Consider the following 19,846-nt stretch of genomic DNA (forward strand, 5'->3'; position numbering starts at 1 on the left):
GTGGGAGGTGTGTGGAGAGTGGGACACGTGTGTGGGAGGCGTGTGTGGGGCAGGGACACGCATGTGTGAGGCGTGTGTGGGGCCAGGACACGTGTGTGTGAGGCGTGTGTGGGGCCGGGACACGTGTGTGGGAGGCATGTGTGGGGCCGGGACACACGTGTGGGAGGTGTGTGGAGAGTGGGACACGTGTGTGGGAGGTGTGTGTGGGGCTGGGACACGCGTGTGGGAGGGGTGTGTGGGCTGGGACACGTGTATGGGAGGCGTGTGTCAGGCCGGGACACACGTGTGGGAGGTGTGTGGGCTGGGACATGCGTGTTGGAGGCGTGTGCGGGCTGGGACACACAAATCTGGGACATGTGAGTCTGTAACACATATGTGGAAGCCTGTAACATGTATGTGAGCCTGGGACACGCGTGTGCAAGGCCATGACACCCGTGACTCCAGGACATGTGAGTCTCTAACACACGTGTGAGCCTGTGACACGCGTGTGCACCAGGCTTGGCTGTGAAGGGGACACGTGGAGGGCCAACACACGCGTGTGACATGTGTGTAACATATGTGTAACACGTAACAGCACCGCCCACCCCTACCTGAACCCACGGCGCCGCTCCCTCCCGGGGGCTTCACAGCGGCGGGGCCCTGCCGAGCAAAAACAGGCGGTTACGGCCCCGCCCCACTCCTTTTTCCCCTTTTCCACCAAAATTCGGGGGCCCTTTTTTGGCAGCGCCTGCAGCTCCCCTCCCACTCTGCCCCCCCGCAACGCAAAAATAACAGTTGAGTGCTTCGCGTTGCCCGTTTTCACCCCTTTTTGCACCAAACATGCTGCAGCCCCTCGCTGCACCCCCTGACTCCAGGCTCGTAACAAGAAGGGGGAGTTTTGGGGCAAAAAACAGCAAAAATGGGTGTCGGTTGTGGTGTGGGGTAGCAACAGCAGCAGGTGGTGCTTACAGCAAAGGATTTGGGTTAAATTCATTGGAAAAGTGGGCAAAATAAGGGGAGAACACCCTGAAACGGCCAAGTTAGCGCCGCACGTGAGCAGAGACGCATTTTGAGTTAAAAAGCCCAAATTTCGGGCAAACTGTGAGAAAAACGCGGTGAAGGCGGCCCTGAGCCCGTCACGCCCCGAATTTTGGGCGCTCAGCGGGTTTCGGCACAGTCGGGGGGGGGCTGCAGGGGGAGGATGAGGACAGCAGGCGCCGGGCCTTGGTCTTCGTCTTCATCTTCAACCTCTTCCTCCTCCTCTTCCTCCCGGGGGGGCGGCAGGGGGGCGCGGGGCCGGGGGTCCCCGGTGTAGCTGCGGATGGCCCCGCTGTGGTGCGGGCGGCGCTCGCGCAGCCAGGCCCAGTGCGAGGGCTCCGTCGCCATGATCTGCGGGCGGGGAGGGGGTTTGGGGAGAAAAACGGACGGTTTGGGGCAAAACAGGCAGGGTTCAGGGAGAAAAGGGAGAAAAATGCACGGTTTGGGGCAAAACACGCAGGGTTGCGGGGCAAAAGTGCAGGGTTTGGGCAGAAAAGGGAGAGAAATGCACAATTTGGGGCAAAACAGGCAGGGTTTGGGGAGAAAAAGAAAAATGCGCGGTTTGGGGCAAAACACGCAGGGTTTGGGGAGAAAAAGGAGAAAAATGCACGGTTTGGGGCAAAACAGGCAGGGTTCGGGGAGAAAAATGCACGGTTTGGGGCAAAACACGCAGGGTTGCGGGGCAAAAGTGCAGGGTTCGGGCAGAAAAGGGAGAGAAATGCACAATTTAGGGCAAAATAGGCAGGGTTTGGGGAGAAAAACACAGTTTGGGAAGAGAAATGCACGGTTTCGGGCACAACAGGCAGGGTTTGGGAGAAAAATGCACGGTTTGGCATGAAAAGTATATGGTTAGGGGCAACACAGGCAGGGTTTTGGGAGAAAAACGTATGCTTTGGGGAGAAAAGTACATGGTTTGGGGCAAAACAAGCACGGTTTGGGGAGAAGCATATATGGTTTGGGGCCAAAACAGGCAGGATTTGCGGAGAAAAGCACACGGTTTGGGGCAAAACAGGCAGGGTTTGAGGAGAAAAGGGAGAAAAATGTACAGTTTGGGGCAAAACAGGCAGGATTTGAGGAGAAAAGGGAGAAAAATGTATGGTTTGGGGCAAAACAAGCAGGGTTTGGGGAGAAGAGTGCTGCTGGGGAGCTGGCATGAGTGCACTGGTGGCACGGTGAGGGGTTCGCTGCTGGGTTGGGAGCATGGAACCCCCAGAAATCATTTTTTAAGGATTAAAATTAAAGTTTCAAAAACAAAAATAGGCTTTAAGAGAAGCACGCTTTGAGCAAAGCCTTTTAAAATGAACCTGATTTCAAAAAGCGACGTTTTTAAGCGAAAAGCTGCGGGGAATGGACAGCTCCACCACAGCCAAGCAGCGAAGCCGCAGGACCCCATCTCTCGTCGATCCTTCCCCCGTTGTGATGGTGGTTGGGGGATTTTTTTGGGGCCGAACGAGGGGATTTTGGCACCTCACTGACCTCCTCGCAGCAGTGCCGGCTGACGGCTGCCCGGTAGCTCATGCGGGCCCAGAGGCGGTCGCGGCGGCGCAAGAAGCGGGGAAAGAGCCGGCGCCAGCCCGGCCCCAGCGCCCAGGGAAAGATCTCGTACTTCTGCTCCTCATCGTCCTCCTCCATGTCGTTCGCCAGGTACCTAGGGGGGAAAACGGGGTGAAATCGGGGCGTTTTGGTCAACGAGGGGATTAGGGAAGGGTGTCATTAGGGCTTAATGAACGTACAGGGCAGTGAAGAGGTTGATGCGGGTGTACTCGGCCGTGGGCAGCCCGGCGCGCTTGAAGTACGTCAGCGCCATCGCCAGCAGGTACTGGGGGGCAGCGGAAAAAAGGAGGTTTTAGTCAAAAACGGGCGCCAAAAAGCAGCGGGTTTGGGTCAAAAAGCTGGAACCGAATCGTGGTGGTTTTAGTCAAAAAAAAACGGGAGCAAACCATAGCAGTTTTAGCCAAAAACCACAAAAAACTGGAGCAAACCAGCCACGGTTTTAATCAAAAAACACAAAAACCAGACAAAAATCAGTGTTTTTTTTTTTCTTTTTGACTAAAATGGCCAAAACCAGGACCAAACCAGCAACTGTTTTGGTCAAAACACAGAAACAGGACCAAACCAGAGGCAGTTTTGGTCAAAAACCCCCCAGAACTGGACAAAACCAGTGTGTTTTTTGACTAAAACTGTCAAAAATGGCACCAAATCAGCAGCAGTTTTGGTCAGAATACCCCAAACGGGACCAAACCAGTGGCAATTTTGGCCCAAACCCCAAGGTAGTTGCATTTGGGGCCGACCGACCTTATCAGAAATCCTATAGCAGACATCTGTTGAGAGGAACTCCTGCACCACGTCATCTTCTGTAACGAGACGGAAACAAAATCAACTATTTAAAAATAATGCTGCCGAACACACCCCATACATTTAAAAAAAAAAGAGGGAGTTTTGGGTAGTTTTCTTGGGATTTGGGTGTTTTTGCCCTTACCCAGGAGGCTGAAGAAGGCTTCCCGCTCCTGGCGGTGCAGGTGGAGGCTCCGCGGGGCGCTGGCGGGGGTCGGGGGCTGCCCGCAGGCCCCCCAGGCTGGGGGGGGTCTCCCGCTGCACTGCTGCCCCCCCAAGGGGGGGGAGGCCGGAGGGGGGGTGAGGCTGGGGGGCTGCTTCATGGCGCCACGGGGGCGGTAGCTGTGTGGGGAAATAACCCAGGGTTGCCCCCAAGATGGACCTGACACCCCAAGGCCCCCCCCAAAAGTCAGAGGTGTCCCCCCCAAGCCAGCCCCCCACCCAAATCCCCTTTAAAAACCAGCCCCCCCCGCCAGACCCCTCAAACAGCCCCAAAACCTTCCAAATTCCCCCAGATCAGTCCCCTCAAATAGCCCCAAAACCTCCCAAATTCCCCCAACCCAGACCCCTCAAACAGCCCCAAAACCTCCCAAATTCCCCCAGATCAGTCCCCTCAAATAGCCCCAAAACCTCCCAAATTCCCCCAACCCAGACCCCTCAAACAGCCCCAAAACCTCCCAAATTCCCCCAACCCAGACCCCTCAAACAGCCCCAAAACCTCCCAAATTCCCCCAACCCAGACCCCTCAAACATCCCCAAAACCTCCCAAATTCCCCCAACCCAGACCCCTCAAACAGCCCCAAAACCTCCCAAATTCCCCCAACCCAGACCCCTCAAACAGCCCCAAAACCTCCCAAATTCCCCCAACCCAGACCCCTCAAATAGCCCCAAAACCTCCCAAATTCCCCCAACCCAGACCCCTCAAATAGCCCCAAAACCTCCCAAATTCCCCCAGATCAGTCCCCTCAAATAGCCCCAAAACCTCCCAAATTTCCCCAGCCCAGACCCCTCAAACTGACCCAACCTCCCCCCAAAATATAATTTTAGGGCTCCACAGCCCTTTTCAGCCACTTCAGGCCACAAAAAAAAATTAGTTTTTTTTTTCCCTGAATAAACAGCCCAAAACTGGGTAGAACCATGGCAGGCGTGAACAGGTGAGCTGCACTGAGTGGCTTTTCTCCCGTCCTTTAAGTAGCTTTAGAGAAAAAAAATAGGTATAGAGAAAAAAAAAAAAGCATCACGTTTTTAACAAATTCAGATTTAACTCCTTCTTATTCCCCTGTGCTACAAGGAGAGTGCAGAAATGCCCTTTTCTGGCCCCAAAACAGAGTGGCACACATCACTGCCTGGTTTCCCAGAAACAACGAAAGAGAAATATATATACACACAAGTATTTTAATTCTCCAGCTGACATTTTTGGGTATGTTTTGACATTTTGGGGTATTTTTTAAGGCAGGAAAACACCTTTGTAGGGTGTTTTGTCCCACCAATTTCCCCCCCTTGCACCTCACATGCAGCTCCGTACCTAACCTCCTTGCTCCCATCTTTCCAGCAACCTGTGTTTTTTCCCCACTGTTTCACTGGTTTGTTGCTTTGATGTCGTTATTTCAGTATTCTTTGTGTTATTTTAAGAGTGCAATGGTCTTCGGGAGCTCCTTTTTCCTGCTAAAGGGGTGTGGAGCACACCCAGCTGCTGCCTCGCCACCAGCTCTAGTGAGCCCAAGGTGGCAAAATACTCTTTAAAGAGCCCCAGAACACCTCAAAAGGCACCTGCTAGGAAAATTAGAGCTGCAATTACTAGAAAAAAATATGTTTTTTTAAAGCCAGGACTCCTGATTTAAGTGCTTTGAAAGGTTCAGAAAATTGGAAGGGCAGAACGATGCTATTCCCTGGCAGTAGGGGATTTATCTGATACTTTGTTAAAAGAACAGATATTTTGTTAAAATAACTGTTTTAATCAAAACTTTAATCATAAAATGCACGTATTTTAACCAGGGGAGTAAACACCAAGTGAATCCTAACCTTTGAGGCATTCAAACAATCTTTCCGGGTACCAGAGTCTGATGCTGAAAAGGGTTGAAAAACAATAAAGGAAGCAGTTTGGGGTTAAAGCAGCTCCCATCTGGGCCAAAGCAGCAATAAGGACAACTAGTTTACCCCCCCCCCCCAAAAATAGAACTGGGCTCATCTCCAACAAAAAGCAAGAAAACACCTCGTTGGTGCAGGTTTCATTGCCTCTCCCAGCACCTAACCTCAAATAAAGTGATTTTAGTTTTGATGGTGGCAGCCAGGAGAGGGGACGCCTCTCGTAGCCCCTCGCTGAAGGGCAAACAGCAGCCACTCCACCAACTATTGAGAAAAAAAGGGGAAAAACACCTTCACTTTTTTTTTTTTTAAAAGGCAGGAGGAGAGGGCAAAAGTGCTGCACTTCACCATACCTTAATGCACAGGAACAGCAGAGCCCTCACAGCTTTTTTCCCCCTCAGAAAACCACCGGGGTCCCCCTTCCCTCGCCGGGAGAGATACGAGATGCACCACGTACAGCGAAAATAAAAAGACTTACGGGGCTATTTTCACCTTGCACCACCTGAGCTCAGCCCCCCGCAGGCAGGCTGGGGGGGATAGACGGTAAATTTACCTCAAAAATCCCCCTTTTTTCTCTCAGAAAATAAAGGGGAAAGAAAGCACCTCAGAGGCAGCGACGACGCCCATGCGTTTTCCCGCCTCGCGCTTTTCCCGCCCTTCCCCTCCTCTCACCTGACCAGACCGCGCGGGGCGGGGCGAGAGGCGGGACCAGGTTAACCCCGCCCCCGGCCGGCATCCGCCTATCTATAGGCCGCCCACCCACGCCGCCGGCCAATCAGAGGCGGAGTAGGAAGAAGCCGCCCGCCCCACCCCTCTCTCCTCAGGCCTCGCTGTCAGTCAAAGCCGCGAAGGCGGGACTGCAAGCGACGCCAGCCAATCAGAAGAGCGAAACAGAAGGGGAGGCGTTGTTGATAGGCTGAGATCTGTGAGGGGAAAGCAGCGGGCTGAGGCCGAGCTCAGCTCATCGTCCCCCCCCCGTCTCCCTTCCTCTTAGCAACAGCCGCGCGGGAGATTTTTCCGATTGGCTAAGAGCCGCGCGGGCTGGCCAATGAGAGCGAGCCACGGGACCCTTGGCGCTCCCGCCCCCTCCCTCTGCAACGCCTGAGGGGCGGCTCAGACCGTACCAAGTGCGAGCGCGGGGGGGGGTGACCCATGTACGTTACAGGGGGAGCCGCAGCGCCACCCCCCGGTCCCTGAGGGTAATTAAAATGGCAGATAAATCCCTGCAGAGATAAAAAGGAGATGGAGGAATTTAGGTGGAGGGGAAACGGTGAAAGGACCCCTTCATTCTGTCCTCTTCCCCCCCCCCCCGCAGGGCTGCGTGTGGTGCAGGCAGGCAGGAAGTGAGGTGTCTCGCGCCGAGGCGCTTCCGGCTGAGGGAGGAGCGGCCTGAGGCGGGGGGCGCGGCGGCGGCGGCGGGGCCGGGTGAGTGGGGGGGGGGGGCTCAGAGCCTGTGTCGTGAGGGGAAAGGGGGGGGGCTAGGGGGGCGGGGGAGGGCCGTGAGGGCGGTTTGGGGGGGATTAGAGAGGGTTTGGGGGGGGTTAGAGGGGGCTGGGGGGGTTTAGGGGGCGTGAGGGGCCTTTGGGGGCGCTTATGGGGGGCTGTGACAGGGAGGGGGGGTGGGGGGCACGTAGGTAGGAGTAGGGGAGCTTTGGGGGTGCTTGTGGGGGGTGTGACGCAGTGGGGGGGTCGTTGGGGGGCATGTAGTTGGGAATGGGGGGTTTAGGGGAGTGGGGGGGGCTTTAGGGGCGCTTATTGGGGGGCTCCGATACGGAGGGGGGTGTTTAGGGCATATAGGTTGGAGTGGGGGGGTTTTGGGGGCGCTTATGGGGGGTGTGACACAGTAGGAGGGTCGTTGGGGGGGGCACGTAGATGGGGATTGGGGGGTTTAGGGGGTGTGGGGGGGCTTTGGGGGCTCTTTTGGGGCGCTTTTGGGGGGTGTGACTTAGTGGAGGGGTGGTTGGGGGGCACGTAGATGGGGGTTGGGGGGTTTGGGAGGGTGGGGGGCTTTGGGTGTGCTTATTGGGGGGTCTGATACGGAAGGGGGTGTTTAGGGCATATAGGTTGGAGTGGGGGGGGATTTTGGGGGTGCTAATTGGGAGCGTGACGCAGTGGGGTGGTGGTTGGGGGGCACGTAGGTAGGGATTGGGGGGGTTTGGGGGTGTGGGGGGGCTTTGGGGGCTCTTTTAGGGCACTTATGGGGGTTGTGACTTAGTGGAGGGGTGGTTGGGGGGCATGTAGATGGGGATTGGGGGGTTTAGGGGGTGGGAGGGGGCTTTGGGGGCACTTACGGGGGGCTGTGATGCTTTGGGCGGAGGTTGGGGGGCATAGGTAGGACGGGGGGGTTTGGGGGGGCTTCTAGGGGCTGAGACATGGAGGGGGTTACGTAGATAGGAATGGGGGGATCGGGGGGGCTTTGGGGTGCGGGGGGAGCCACGAACGGGGCCAAATCTGGGGCCAGACCCCGGCATTTAACAACCCCCTGCTGCCACCGAGCCCCAACCCGCCCCGATGCCCCCCCGGCCCCTAATTTCACACCGCGCTAACCCTTTTTTCCCCATTTTTTCCCCCCAAAAAACCCCTTCCCCCCCCCCCCCCCCCGCAGGCGGCCGGGCCGCGGAGATGCTGTGCACGGCGGCGGTGATGGCGGGGAGCCTGGCGCTCACCACGGCCGTGGTGGCGCACGCCTACTACCTCAAGCACCAGTTCTACCCCACCGTGGTTTATCTCACCAAATCCAGCCCCAGCATGGCCGTGAGTACGGGGGGGAGCCAAAAAAAACCCCCCCGGTAAAAGATTCGGGGGCAAAATCCCGCTTTTGGGGGAGAAAACGCGGAGCTGCCTCCGCCGGCGGCGCCCCCCCCTGGCTATTTTGACGCGGGTAACGGCCGCGAAGAGCGCGAGGTTTGTTTATTTCCTGCCGCAGAAGCTTTCCCTGACGGGTTTGCTGGCGGGTAATTAATTAATTAGGGGCGGTTGAGGGGAAACGAGGCCGGCGGCGGCGCGTGGAGTCACGCCTGAACGCCGTGCGGGGGCTCACTTCTGCTTTCGGGGCCCCAAAGCGGCCCTTTGCGCCCCCAAACTGCCCCTTTTGGCCCCAAAGCGGCCCTTTGCGCCCCCAAACTGCCCCCTTTTGGCCCCAAAGCGGCCCTTTGCGCCCCCAAACTGCCCCCTTTTGGCCCCAAAGCGGCCCTTTGCGCCCCCAAACTGCCCCCTTTTGGCCCCAAAGCCGCCCTTTGCGCCCCCAAACTGCCCCCTTTTGGCCCCAAAGCCGCCCTTTGCGCCCCCAAACTGCCCCCTTTTGGCCCCAAAGCCGCCCTTTGCGCCCCCAAACTGCCCCCTTTTGGCCCCAAAGCGGCCCTTTGCGCCCCCAAACTGCCCCCTTTTGGCCCCAAAGCGGCCCTTTGCGCCCCCAAACTGCCCCCTTTTGGCCCCAAAGCCGCCCTTTGCGCTCCCAAATTGCCCCCTTTTGGCCCAAACTGCCCCTTTTTCCCGCAAAAAAATCACCCCATCTCTCTTTCCCCCCGCAGGTTCTCTACATCCAGGCCTTCGTGCTGGTTTTCCTGCTGGGCAAATTCATGGGCAAGGTTTTCTTCGGGCAGCTGCGGGCGGCGGAGATGGAGGTGAGCCGAGCTTGGCCCGAAATCCTCCGATTTTTGGGAGGGTTTAGGACTCCGGGGCCGAATCCTGTGGGGCTGAGGGGGATGTTAACGTGTTTTGGGGCTTTTTTTGATTTTTTTTCCCATCCTGGAGGGCTTGAGGGCACTAAATCCTCTAATTCAGGGACAGTTGAGGATGCCAGGGGTGAATCCTGTGGGGCTGAGGGGGATGTTAACGGGTTTTAGAGGTTTTTATTGAATTTTGGGGGGGGCTCAGAGGTGCTTTATTAGATTTTTTTCCACCCTGGGGAGCAAAATTCTTAGATTTAGGGAGGATTTAGGACTCCAGGGCTGAATCCTGCAAGGCTGAGGGGGATGTTAACGGGTTTTGGGGCTTTTATTTGATTTTTTTCCCATCCTGGAGGGCTTGAGGGCACTAAATTCTCCAATTCAGGGAGAGTTTAGGACTTCAGGACTGAATTCTGCGGGGCTGAGGGGGATGTTAACGGGCTTTAGGGGTTTTTATTGGATTTTGGGGGGGGCTCAGAGGTGCTTTATCAGATTTTTTTCCACCCTGGGGAGCAAAATTCTTAGATTTAGGGAGGATTTAGGATTCCAGGGCTGAATCCTGTGGGGCCGAGGGAGATGTTAAGAGTTTTAGGGGGGGATTATTTGATTTTTTTTCCATCCTGGGGAGCAAAATTCTCTGATTTAGGGTGGATTTAGGATTCCAGGGATGAATTCTGCTGGGCTGAGGGGGATGTTAACGGGTCTTTGGGGTGATTTATTTGATTTTTTGGGGTCCGGGGGCGATTGTGGGCTCCCCTGTGCGCCCTGCCAGCTCCCTTTCTCGCGCAGCACCTCCTGGAGCGCTCGTGGTACGCGGTGACGGAGACCTGCCTGGCCTTCACCGTCTTCAGGGACGACTTCAGCCCCCGCTTCGTCGCCCTCTTCACCCTCCTCCTCTTCCTCAAGTGCTTCCACTGGCTGGCCGAGGACCGGGTGGACTTCGTGAGTGAAAAACCAGGCGAAAAAACTTGATTTTGGGGGTCCGGAGGGGAGGGTTTTTTAGCGTTTTCTCCCCTTTTCCCGCAGATGGAGCGGAGCCCCAACATCTCCTGGCTCTTCCACTTCCGTATCGTATGTGAGTGGCGCCTTCCCCCCCCCCCAGGGCCGGATCCTTCCCGTTCCCAGCTTGGGGGGAGCTTTGCCTCCTCCGCAGCTGGGCAGGAAAGATAATTTCGGCACTGTATTTGCATAGGGGGGGGGGGGGGAAAAACACGTGGGGTGAGATAACGTTATCGGGGCTGCTCTGTTAACGAGGGCCTGGCTGGGGATTTAATGAGCTCTGGGGTTCGGGTGGGGAAAAGGTGCTTCAGGAGGGGTCTGAGGGCAAAATGGGATCCCAGATGTGTAGGAAAACGTGTTCTGGGGGAAAATGGGGTCCCAGACACGTAGGAAAACGCTCATTTGGGGGAAAACGGGGTCCCAGATGCATAGGAAAACACGTTTTTGGGGAAAATGGGATCCCAAATGTGTAGGAAGATGCGTTTTTGGGGGAAATGGGATCCCAGATGCATAGGAAGACGCGTTTTTGGGGGAAAATGGGATCCCAGATGCATAGGAAGACGCATTTTTGGGGGAAAATGGGATCCCAGATGTATAGGAAAACGTGTTTTGGGGGAAAATGGGATCCGAGACGCGTAGGAAAACGTGGTTTTGGTTGTGGGGAAGGGATTTAGAGACCACAAGTGGGCTGGGGGAGGAATTAGCAGGGGATTGGCCTTGGAAATAGGGGTTGGGATGCGGGCAGGGGGGTTCCTAATGAGCTCGTGGTGATACCAGCCTCGTTCCCGACGCTAATTAACCCCAATCTGCCCCACGGGGGCTGATCCCGCTGCTGCAGCGGGAGCCGTTTCGGGGTGCCATCTCTTTTCGCAGCAGCCCCGTTTGTTTCTGGGGTTTCTCCCCCAGTTTTGGGGTCCCTAACCTGCCTTTTTTTTTTCCCCTCCTCCCCCCCCCCCCCCCGCCGCAGCCCTCATGTTCCTGCTGGGGCTCCTGGATTTCCTCTTCGTCAGCCACGCGTACCACAGCATCCTCACGCGGGGAGCCTCCGTCCAGCTGGTTTTCGGCTTCGAGGTGAGGCCCCCCCGCCCCGTGCTGGTCCCAAACTGCTCCCGGAGCCCCCCCCCAAGCCGGTCCTGAGCCCCCGCTGCCCTCTTCGTGCCCCGCAGTACGCCATCCTCATGACCATGGTCCTCACCATCTTCATCAAGTACGTCCTGCACTCCATCGACCTGCAGAACGAGAACCCCTGGGACAGCAAAGCCGTCTACATGCTGTACACGGAGCTCTTCACGGGTACGCCGAGCTCCTGCCGGCCTTTTCCTCCTTTTCCTCCCCGATTTATGGGGTTTTCCACCCCCTTAAAATCCCATTTGCTGCCTCGTCGGGTTTTATCTGCGGTAGCGGCAGCGGGATTGGTGGTCGGAGGCGGCTGACGGGGTGGAACGAGCCCCCGAAGCGCCTCCTAAACCGCCTTCGGGGTCCCGTCCCGCTTCCCCCACCCCACAGCTATTTAAAACCCGTCCCTAACTTGCTTTTTTCCCCCCCCCCAGGTTTCATCAAAGTCCTCCTCTACATGGCCTTCATGACCATCATGATCAAAGTGCACACCTTCCCCCTCTTCGCCATCCGCCCCATGTACCTGGCCATGAGGTGAGCGCCTTCGGGGCGGCTTTCGGGGCCGGGCCGCCTCCTTCGTGACCCCGAATTCGTCCCCGTTTCCTCGCAGGCAGTTTAAGAAAGCCGTGACCGACGCCATCATGTCCCGCCGCGCCATCCGCAACATGAACACGCTGTGAGTAGCGCGCGGAGCCGCCGGCGGGCTTGGTTTGGGGCCGAAAAATGAGGCGGAGGAGGGTTTTGGGGGGAAAACAACTGGTTTTTACCAAGAGAAGGGGGGGTAGGAAGGACTCGGAGGGTTGGGGATCCCTTTTGGAGAGACCTCGGAGGGAGAAAGGGGTTGTGGATGCCTTTAAGTCCCCCTCGGAGAGACCTTGTAGGGTTGTGGATCCCTTTGATCCCCCTTGGAGAGACTTTATAGGGACAAAGGGGTTGCAGATTCCCTTAAATCCCCCTTATAGGGGGAAAAGGGGTTGTGGATGCCCTTAAATCTCCCTTGGAAAGACCTTGTAGGGTTGTGGGTCCTGCGAAATTCCCCTTGGAAAGATCTTACAGGGAGAAGGGGGTTGCAGAATCCCTTAAATCCCCCTTGGAGAGACTTTATAGGGACAAAGGGGATTGCAGACTCCCTTAAACCCTCCTTGGAAAGAGCTCATAGGGTTGCAGATCCCGTGAAATTCCCCCTGGAGAGACCTTGTAGGGTTGTGGATCCCATGAAATCCCCCTGGGAAAGATTTTATAGGGGACAAAGGGGTTGCAGAATCCCTTAAATCCCCCATAGAGGGGAAAATGGGGTTGTGGATGCCCTTAAATCCCTCTTGGAGAGATTATATATGGAGAAAGGGGTTAAAAGGTGCCTTTAAATCCCCCTTGGAGAGACCTTATAGGGTTGTGGATCCCATGAAATCCCCCTTGGAAAGATCTTGTAGGGAGTAAGGGGTTGCAGGTGCTCTTAAATTCCCCTTACAGAGACCTTATGGGGGAAAAGGGTTTGTGGATCCCCTTAAATCCCCCTTGGAGAGAACTTACAGGGAAAAAGGGTTTGTGGATCCCCTTAGGGGAAAAAACCCCCCTTAGAGAGACCCCCCTTTTTATAGGGAAAACCTCTTCGCAGACGCCCCCAAAGCTTCATTTCAGCCACAAACCCCTGGAGACCGCCGCGGGGGGGTGCGTTCCCGGTCCCTTTTTCCCCAGATCTTTCCCCGTAACCCCTTTTCCCCTGCAGCTACCCCGACGCCACCCCGGAGGAGCTGCAGGCCGTGGACAACGTCTGCATCATCTGCCGCGAGGAGATGGTGACGGGCGCCAAGCGCCTGCCCTGCAACCACATCTTCCACACCAGGTGGGGGCCCAAAGGACACCGGGGCAAAGGTTTGGGGTCTGGGGGGCGGGAGTTGTCCCACGGGACGAAGGTTTGGGGTCTGGGGAGCGTTATTTGTCGTGCAGGACAAAGATTTGGGGTTTGGCGGGTGTTATTCATCACACAGGAGAAAGATTTGGGGTTTGGGGGTGTTATTCATCATGTTGGTCAAAGATTTAGGGTCTGGGGGGCGTTGTTCGCCCCACGGGGCGAAGGTTTGGGGTCTGGGGGGCGTTGTTTGTCACCCTGGTCGAAGATTTGGGGTCTGGGGGGGTGGGATTTGCCCCATGGGACGAAGGTTTGGGGTCCGGGGGGGCGTTATTTGTCACCCTGGTCAAAGGTTTGGGGTCCGGGGGGCGTTATTTGTCACCCTGGTCGAAGGTTTGGGGTCTGCACTGTGTTATTTGTCACATAGGACAAGGATTTGGGGTCAGGGGGGTGTTATTCACCATGCTGGACAAAAATATGGGGTCGTGGGGTTGTTATTTGTCAGGCAGGGCAAGGATTTGGGGTTTGGGGGGTGTTATTTGTCAGGCAGGGCAAGGATTTGGGGTTTGGGGGGTGTTATTTGTCAGGCAGGGCAAGGATTTGGGGTCCAGGGGGATGTGATTCGTCCCACAGGACAGAAGTTTGGGATTTGGGGGGTGTTATTTGTCACGCAGGACAAAAAAATTGGGGTTTGGAGGGTGTTATTCACCACTCAGGACAGAGATTTGGGGTTTGGGGGAGGTGATTCACCGCTCAGGACAAGGATTTGGGGTCAGGGTGGTGTTATTTGTCTCGCCGGTCAAAAATAGGGGGTCAGGGGGCTGGTAAACCCCTAAATCCCGCTGTCTTTCCCCGCCAGCTGCCTGCGGTCGTGGTTCCAGCGGCAGCAGACGTGCCCCACGTGCCGCATGGACGTGCTCCGCGCCTCCCTCCCCGCGCAGCCCCCCCCGGAGCCCCCCGAGCAGCCGCAGCCCCCGCCGCAGACCCCGCCGGCGCCGCAGCCCCCGAACTGTGAGCATCAGCGCCCCAAATAGGGGGAGAAAGTGCCCCAAAAAAGGGGAAAACGCGGCCCAGAAAGGGAAAATGTGCCCCCAAAATGGGAAAAGTCTGCCCCAAAGGGGAGGAAAAAGGTCCCCAAAAAGGAAAGTCTCGCCCCAAAGAGGGGAAAATGTGCCCCCAAAAAGGGAAAACCCACCCCGGAAAGGAAGAACATGCCCCCAACAAGGGAAAACCCACCCCAGAAAGGAAAAACGTGCCCCCAACAAGGGGAAAATCTGTCCCGAAGAGGAAAAAGCCTACCCTAGAAAGGGAAAACGTGCCCCAAAGAAGGAGAAAGGACTGCCCCAAAGAGGAAAAAACCTACCGCAGAAAGGGAAAATGTGCCCCAAAAAAGGGGAAAATGTGTCCCAAAGAGGGAAAAACCTACCCCAGAAATGGAAAATGTGCCCCAAAGAGGAAAACCTACACCCAAAAAAGGGGAAAAACCCACCCCAGAAAAGAAAAATGTGCCCCCAAAAGGGAAAAAACCCCCACCCCAGAAAGGGAGAACACGTCCCCAAAAAGGGAAAAACTCACCTCAGAAAGGGAAAAACGTGTCCCCAAAAAGGGAAAACGCCCCCCAAAAAAGAAAAACCCGCCCAAAAAAGGGAAAAAGGTCCCCAAAAAGGGAGAAACCCATCCCAAAAAGGAAAGAGCATGCCCCCAAAAAAGGGGAAAAGCCATCCTGAAAAAGGAATAACTCACCCCAGAAAGGAAAAAAAACAGCTCCCAAAAAGGGAAAAGCTGGTCCTGAAAGGAGAAACCGTGCCCCCAAAAAAATAAAAACGTGCCCCAAAAAGGGAAAACAGGTCCCCAAAAAGGGAAAAGCTGCCCCAGAAAGGAAAAAAGTGCCCCCCAAAAAGCGAAAACACCCCAAACGAGGGGGAAAAGCCATCCCAGAAAGAAAACCCACACCCAAACCCCCAGCTTTTTGCTTCTGGGATGCCCCAAAACTGTAGGATTTCAGCCTGGTTTTCGGGAAACTGTAAGGGGACATCAAACCCACACCTTCAGGCAGTCGTTTTAAAGCGATTTTGGGGTATTTTCCTCTGATTTCCCTTTTCCTGTAAGTCCCGCAGGGGATGCTGCTGCCCTTCTGGCCCCAAAAAGGGAAAAACGACCCCAAAAAGGGAAAAAACGACCTCAATAAGAAACCCTACACCCAAAACCACGGCTTTTTGCTTTCGGGGTGCCCCAAAACTGTAGGATTTCAGCCTGATTTTGGGGAAACTCGAAGCCAGCATCGAACCTGCGCCCGCAGCCGACCGTTTTAAGGGAATTTTGGGGTGTTTTGGCTGATTTCCCGTTTTTCCCCCAGTCCCGCAGGGGATGCTGCCGCCCTTTCCCCCGGGCATGTTCCCCTTCTGGCCCCCCGTGGGGCCCTTCCCTCCCGCCCCCAACGGCTCCGAAAACCCGGCTCCGAGCCCCGCTGCCGCTTCAGGTGAGCCTCCCCCCTCTCCCCACCCTAATTTTGGGGACAAATCTTCCATTTCCCACCCCTGCGACCGCGTTTTTTTAACCCCTTAGCTCCCAGACCCGCCGACGCCTCCACCCTTCCCCTCCCGCCCCCGTGGCTGGCGATGCCGTGGCCTCCGCTTTTCGGTAAGCCTCCGGTTGAGGTTTTTTTTTTCTTAGGGGATTTTTTGGGGGGGGTTTTCCCCCTTTTGTCCCTCACCCGCGGACCCCCGCAGGGTTCCCCCCGATGCCGGTGCCCCCCGCGGGCTTCGCGGGGCTGACGGCGGAGGAGCTGCGGGCGCTGGAGGGCCACGAGCGGCAGCACGTGGAGGCGCGGCTGCGGTGCCTGCGGGACATCCACACGCTGCTGGACGCCGCCATGCTGCAGATCAACCAGTACCTGAGCGTGCTGGCGGCGCTGGGGTAGGGCCGGGGGGGGGATTTGGGGTCGGGGGGGGGATTTGGGGGGGTTGGGAGGGGTCTGGGAGGGGATTTGGGGGGTTTGGGGTGGGTTTGGGGGCTTTGGGGGGGGGTCTGGGGGGATTTTGGGGGGGTTTGGGGGATTTGGGAGGGGCTGGGAGGTTTGGGGGGGGATTTGGGGGGATTTGGGGGGGTTGGGGGCTTTGGGGGGGCTGGGAGGGGAATTGGGGGGGAAATGGGGGAACTGGGGGATTTGGGAGGGGCTGGGAGGGGGTCTGGGGGGGGAAATGGGGGGGGTTTGGGGGGGCTGGGAGGGGGGTTTGGGAGGGATTTGGGGGGGTAAATGGGGATTTGCCGGGTTTGGGGGGGGGCTGGGAGGGGGATTTGGGGGGAAATGGGGGGGGCTGGGGGGGGTTTGGGGGGTTTCGGAGGGGCTGGGAGGGGGTTTGTGGGGGAAATGGGGGGGATTTGGGGGGTTTGGGGGTGCTGGGAGGGGGGTTTGGGAGGGATTTTGGGGGGAAATGGGGATTTGGCAGGTTTGGGGGGGGCCTGGGAGGGGGATTTTTAGGGGGAAATGGGGTTTGGGGGGGCTGGGAGGGGGTTTGGGGGGATTTGGGGGTGAATGGGGGGCTTCAGAGGGGATTTGGGGGGAAATGGGGGGATTTGGGGAGGATTTTAAGGGGGGATTTGGGGGGCTTGGGGGGCTGGGAGGGGCTTTTTGGGGAATGGGGGGATTTGGGGTGGAAAGGGGGATTTGGGGGAGTAATAAGGGGGTGAGGGGGAGAATGGGGATGTGGGGGGGTTAGGGGGTGGGAGAGGGTTTTGGGGGGGAGAAGGGGATTTGGGGTATTGGGGGTCGGGGGGAATTGAGGGGGTTGGGAGGTGGAAAGGGGGGAATTTGGGGGGGGAAATGGGATTGGGGGGGAAGGGGAGAAAAGATGCATTGGAGTGTAATTGGGGGGGGAAGGGGAGGGGGCTTGGGGTCTGGGGGGATGATAAGGGGATTGGGGGGAATTGGGGGGTGGGGGATTTGGGGGGGGAAATTGGATTATGGGGTGTTTGGGGTGTGCAGGGAGAATTTGGGGGATTTGGGGGGAATTCGGGGAAAGAGGAGATTGGGGGAAATTTGGGGGGAAGAAGGATTTGGGGGGAAATTGGGGGTGAAAGGGGAGAAGATGGGGGTGAAAGAGGGGGTGGGGGGAAATTGGAGGGGAAAGGCTGGATTGGGGGAAATTGGGGGGACTGGGGAGAAATTGGGGGAAATGGGTAGGGGGAAGAAGGAGAAATTGGGGGGCAGGAGAAATTAGGGAAGGGGAAAATTGGGGAGGAAAAGGGGAAAATTGGGAAAGGGGAAATAGGGGAGGGGGGAGTGAGGCGGCCCCTCGCAGCCCAAAAGCCATTTTGGGGGGTTTCCTTTTTAACCTTTTCTCCCCGTTTTCTCCCTCCAGGCCCCCCCGGCCCCCCACCGCTGCTCCCCAACCCCCCACCACCACGGAGCCCGGCGCCCCCTCGCCCCCCGCTGAGCCCAGCTCCTCCGGTGCGTGTATTTGGGGGGAATCGGGTCTCAGACCGGGTTTGGAATCGGGTCTCAGACCGCGTCTCAGACCGGGTTTGCAATCGGGTCTCAGAGCTGGTTTCAGACCGGGTTTGCAATCGGGTCTCAGAGCTGGAATTCTCAGACCGGGTTTGCAATCGGGTCTCAGAGCTGGTCTCAGACCGGGTTTTGCAATCGGGTCTCAGACCGGGTTTGCAATCGGGAGCTAACGGGTCCCTTTTCTCCCTTGCCCACTCCCCCCAGATCCCCCGGGCCCCTCAGGCGCCGAAGGCTTCACCCCCCGCCCTGAGGAGGAGGAAGAGGAGGAGGAGGAGGAGGAGGCCGAAGGCTCACCCGCGCCCGGCGAACCCGACACGGCCGAGCTGCGCCGCCGCCGCCTGCGGAAACTGGGGGCGCCGGCCCCGGCCCCCTCCCTCTGACGGCCCCGGCCTCCCTTTTGGAGACCTGCCCCTCCCCCAGAGGCCGCTGACACCCTCGGCCTCCATTTTGGGGACGCTCAGAGGCCACCGCACCCCCCGGCCTCCGTTTTGGGGGGACCCTTGGAGGGCCGCTGCCCCCCTTCTCCTCTGTTTTGGGGGGGGGGGGGGCCTGGAAGCCGCCTCTCGTCCCCTCTGTTTTGGGGACCCTTGGAGGCTGCCCCTCCCCCTCGTCCCCTCCGTTTTGGGGACCCTTGGAGGCCACTTTCCCCTCGGCCTCCCTTTCGGAGAGCCCCCCCCCCCCCCCCGAGGCCTCCTCTCCCCTCGCCCTCCATTTTGGAGCCCCCCACGAGCCGCCCGCGCCTCCTTTCCCCCCCACTTTTCACCCCAAAAAAAAAAAGCAATCTGGAGGCTCATGGCCTCCCCTGTGGGGGGGGAGTTCCCCTCAGCAGCGCCCCCTGACCCGTTTTTGCCCATTTTCACCCCATTTTTCTCTACCTCCGGATTTGGGACGGGGTTCGGTTATGAAAACACCGTCCCCCTTTGAAATTGCTCAAAACCTCGTGGTTTTAACCCAGTTTTCTTCTCGGGTCCCCCCCCCGGCGGCTCTCAACCCCCCAACCCGCTTCAGTTTTGGGGTCAAACCCGAAAGCTTTGAGCCATTTGGGATTTTGGGGTGCTTTCCGCCCCCCTCCTTGCAGTATTAACCCTTTATCCTCGGGACAGCTCCGGGGGGGGGGGGTTGGGGGCGTTTCACCCCCTCGTGGCCCCAAAATGTGGGGTTTTCACCCCGTTTTCCCCCCGGGAAGGCGACCCCGGCCGCAAACCCCGTTGGCCCTTGCCCTTCAGTGCCTCTTCGAACCGAGCGGGCTTCCAGGAGCCCCAAAATCTCAGGGAAAAACGGGGGCCGGGGGGGGGAGCCCGGGGTGGAATTTTGGGCTCGTTTAGGCAAAATCGGGCAATAACGAGGCGGGAGTTGATCTTTTAATCGTTTTTTTTTGTTTGTTTAATTTGGAGTGGAAACGGCGGAGCTGCGGCCAGTCGAGGATTTTTGGGGTGGGTTCCTCGGGGTTTTCCTTCGTTTCGGGGCGGCTTTGAAAAGGGGAGTAAAGGAGGGGGTTTGCAAAGGGGGGCATCTGGCCCCAAAAACGCCCCCTTTGACCCCAAAATCCTTCTTTTTGACCCTAAGACCCCTCATTTTAACCCCAAATCCCTACTTTGGACACCAAATCCCTTCCTTTTGGCCCCAAATCCCTTCTTTTTGACCCTAAAACTCCTCCTTGTGACCCTAAAATCCCTCCTTTTCACCCCAAACTTTTTTTTTTTTGACCCCGAAACCCATCCCTTATCCCCAGAATCCCTCCTTTTGACCTTAAATCAGCCCATTTTGCCCCCAAGATCCCTCCTTGTCATCCCAGAACCGCCCCCTTCGGTCCCAAATCCGTTTTTTTGACCCCAAACCCCTCCCTTTTGACCCCCGAAACGCCCCGTTTTGACCCTAAAACCCCTCCCTTTGACCCTAAGCTCCTACTTTTCACCCTAAACCCCTCCTTTTCACCACCAAGCCCTCCCTTTGACCCCAAAACCGCCCCCTTTGACCCTAAAACCCCTCCTTTTCGCCCCCAAAACGCCCCCTTTTAACCCCAAACCCGCCCCGTTTTGCCCCAAACCCTCTCCTTTTCGCCCCAAAACCCGCCCCCGTTAACTCACCCAGCCCCCATCTCCCGCCGCGGCGGGTTAATTATTTAATTTGTAAATAGTGTAAACATTTGTAAGAGCTTAATTGTACATAGGCGGAATAAAGGCTGCAGGACAAGTCCTCCACGAGCCGCTCTGCTCTCTCACCCACCAATGCTTCCCTATGGCCGTCTCTATGGTTGGCGCCCAGCTCCGG

The 19,846-nt window shown here is 57.3% G+C and overlaps 2 protein-coding genes across 2 annotated transcripts; one reads left to right on the forward strand and one right to left on the reverse strand.

Moving 5' to 3' along the window:
- Window positions 1-859: 859 nt before the first annotated feature.
- On the reverse strand, window positions 860-6,417 carry LOC106049806 (speedy protein 1-B). The gene is made up of 8 exons (XM_066989324.1): window positions 6,109-6,417; window positions 5,374-5,417; window positions 4,488-4,546; window positions 3,497-3,693; window positions 3,313-3,371; window positions 2,751-2,836; window positions 2,494-2,665; window positions 860-1,368 (listed from the first exon to the last, which is right to left on the reverse strand). Exons 1-8 carry the CDS (start codon window positions 6,170-6,172, stop codon window positions 1,138-1,140), a joined length of 912 nt encoding a protein of 303 aa, XP_066845425.1. The 5' UTR covers window positions 6,173-6,417; the 3' UTR covers window positions 860-1,137.
- Window positions 6,418-6,729: 312 nt separating this feature from the next.
- On the forward strand, window positions 6,730-19,771 carry SYVN1 (synoviolin 1). The gene is made up of 16 exons (XM_066989321.1): window positions 6,730-6,861; window positions 8,042-8,190; window positions 8,967-9,059; window positions 9,894-10,046; window positions 10,131-10,179; window positions 11,071-11,174; window positions 11,270-11,396; window positions 11,654-11,753; window positions 11,830-11,895; window positions 12,946-13,062; window positions 13,928-14,079; window positions 15,425-15,547; window positions 15,634-15,708; window positions 15,798-15,984; window positions 17,430-17,518; window positions 17,780-19,771. The coding sequence occupies exons 2-16, from the start codon at window positions 8,059-8,061 to the stop codon at window positions 17,953-17,955; spliced, it is 1,743 nt and encodes a 580-aa protein (XP_066845422.1). The 5' UTR covers window positions 6,730-6,861; window positions 8,042-8,058; the 3' UTR covers window positions 17,956-19,771.
- The last annotated feature ends 75 nt before the right edge of the window (window positions 19,772-19,846 follow it).

This window comes from Anser cygnoides, unplaced genomic scaffold (genome assembly GCF_040182565.1).
Source record: "Anser cygnoides isolate HZ-2024a breed goose unplaced genomic scaffold, Taihu_goose_T2T_genome scaffold_43_1, whole genome shotgun sequence".
Classification (NCBI taxonomy): domain Eukaryota; kingdom Metazoa; phylum Chordata; class Aves; order Anseriformes; family Anatidae; genus Anser; species Anser cygnoides.

Coding starts and splice junctions, on each gene's coding strand:
- LOC106049806 (XM_066989324.1), bottom strand. CDS start 6,172: ATGCCGGCCGGGGGCGGGGTTAACCTGGTCCCGCCTCTCGCCCCGCCC. Junction 3,694..4,487: donor ACCTGTTCACGCCTGCCATG/GTTCTACCCAGT, acceptor TTCCCCACACAG/CTACCGCCCCCGTGGCGCCA. Junction 2,666..2,750: donor ATCAACCTCTTCACTGCCCT/GTACGTTCATTA, acceptor TTTCCCCCCTAG/GTACCTGGCGAACGACATGG.
- SYVN1 (XM_066989321.1), top strand. CDS start 8,059: ATGCTGTGCACGGCGGCGGTGATGGCGGGGAGCCTGGCGCTCACCACG. Junction 10,180..11,070: donor CTTCCACTTCCGTATCGTAT/GTGAGTGGCGCC, acceptor CCCCCGCCGCAG/CCCTCATGTTCCTGCTGGGG. Junction 17,519..17,779: donor CGCTGAGCCCAGCTCCTCCG/GTGCGTGTATTT, acceptor CACTCCCCCCAG/ATCCCCCGGGCCCCTCAGGC.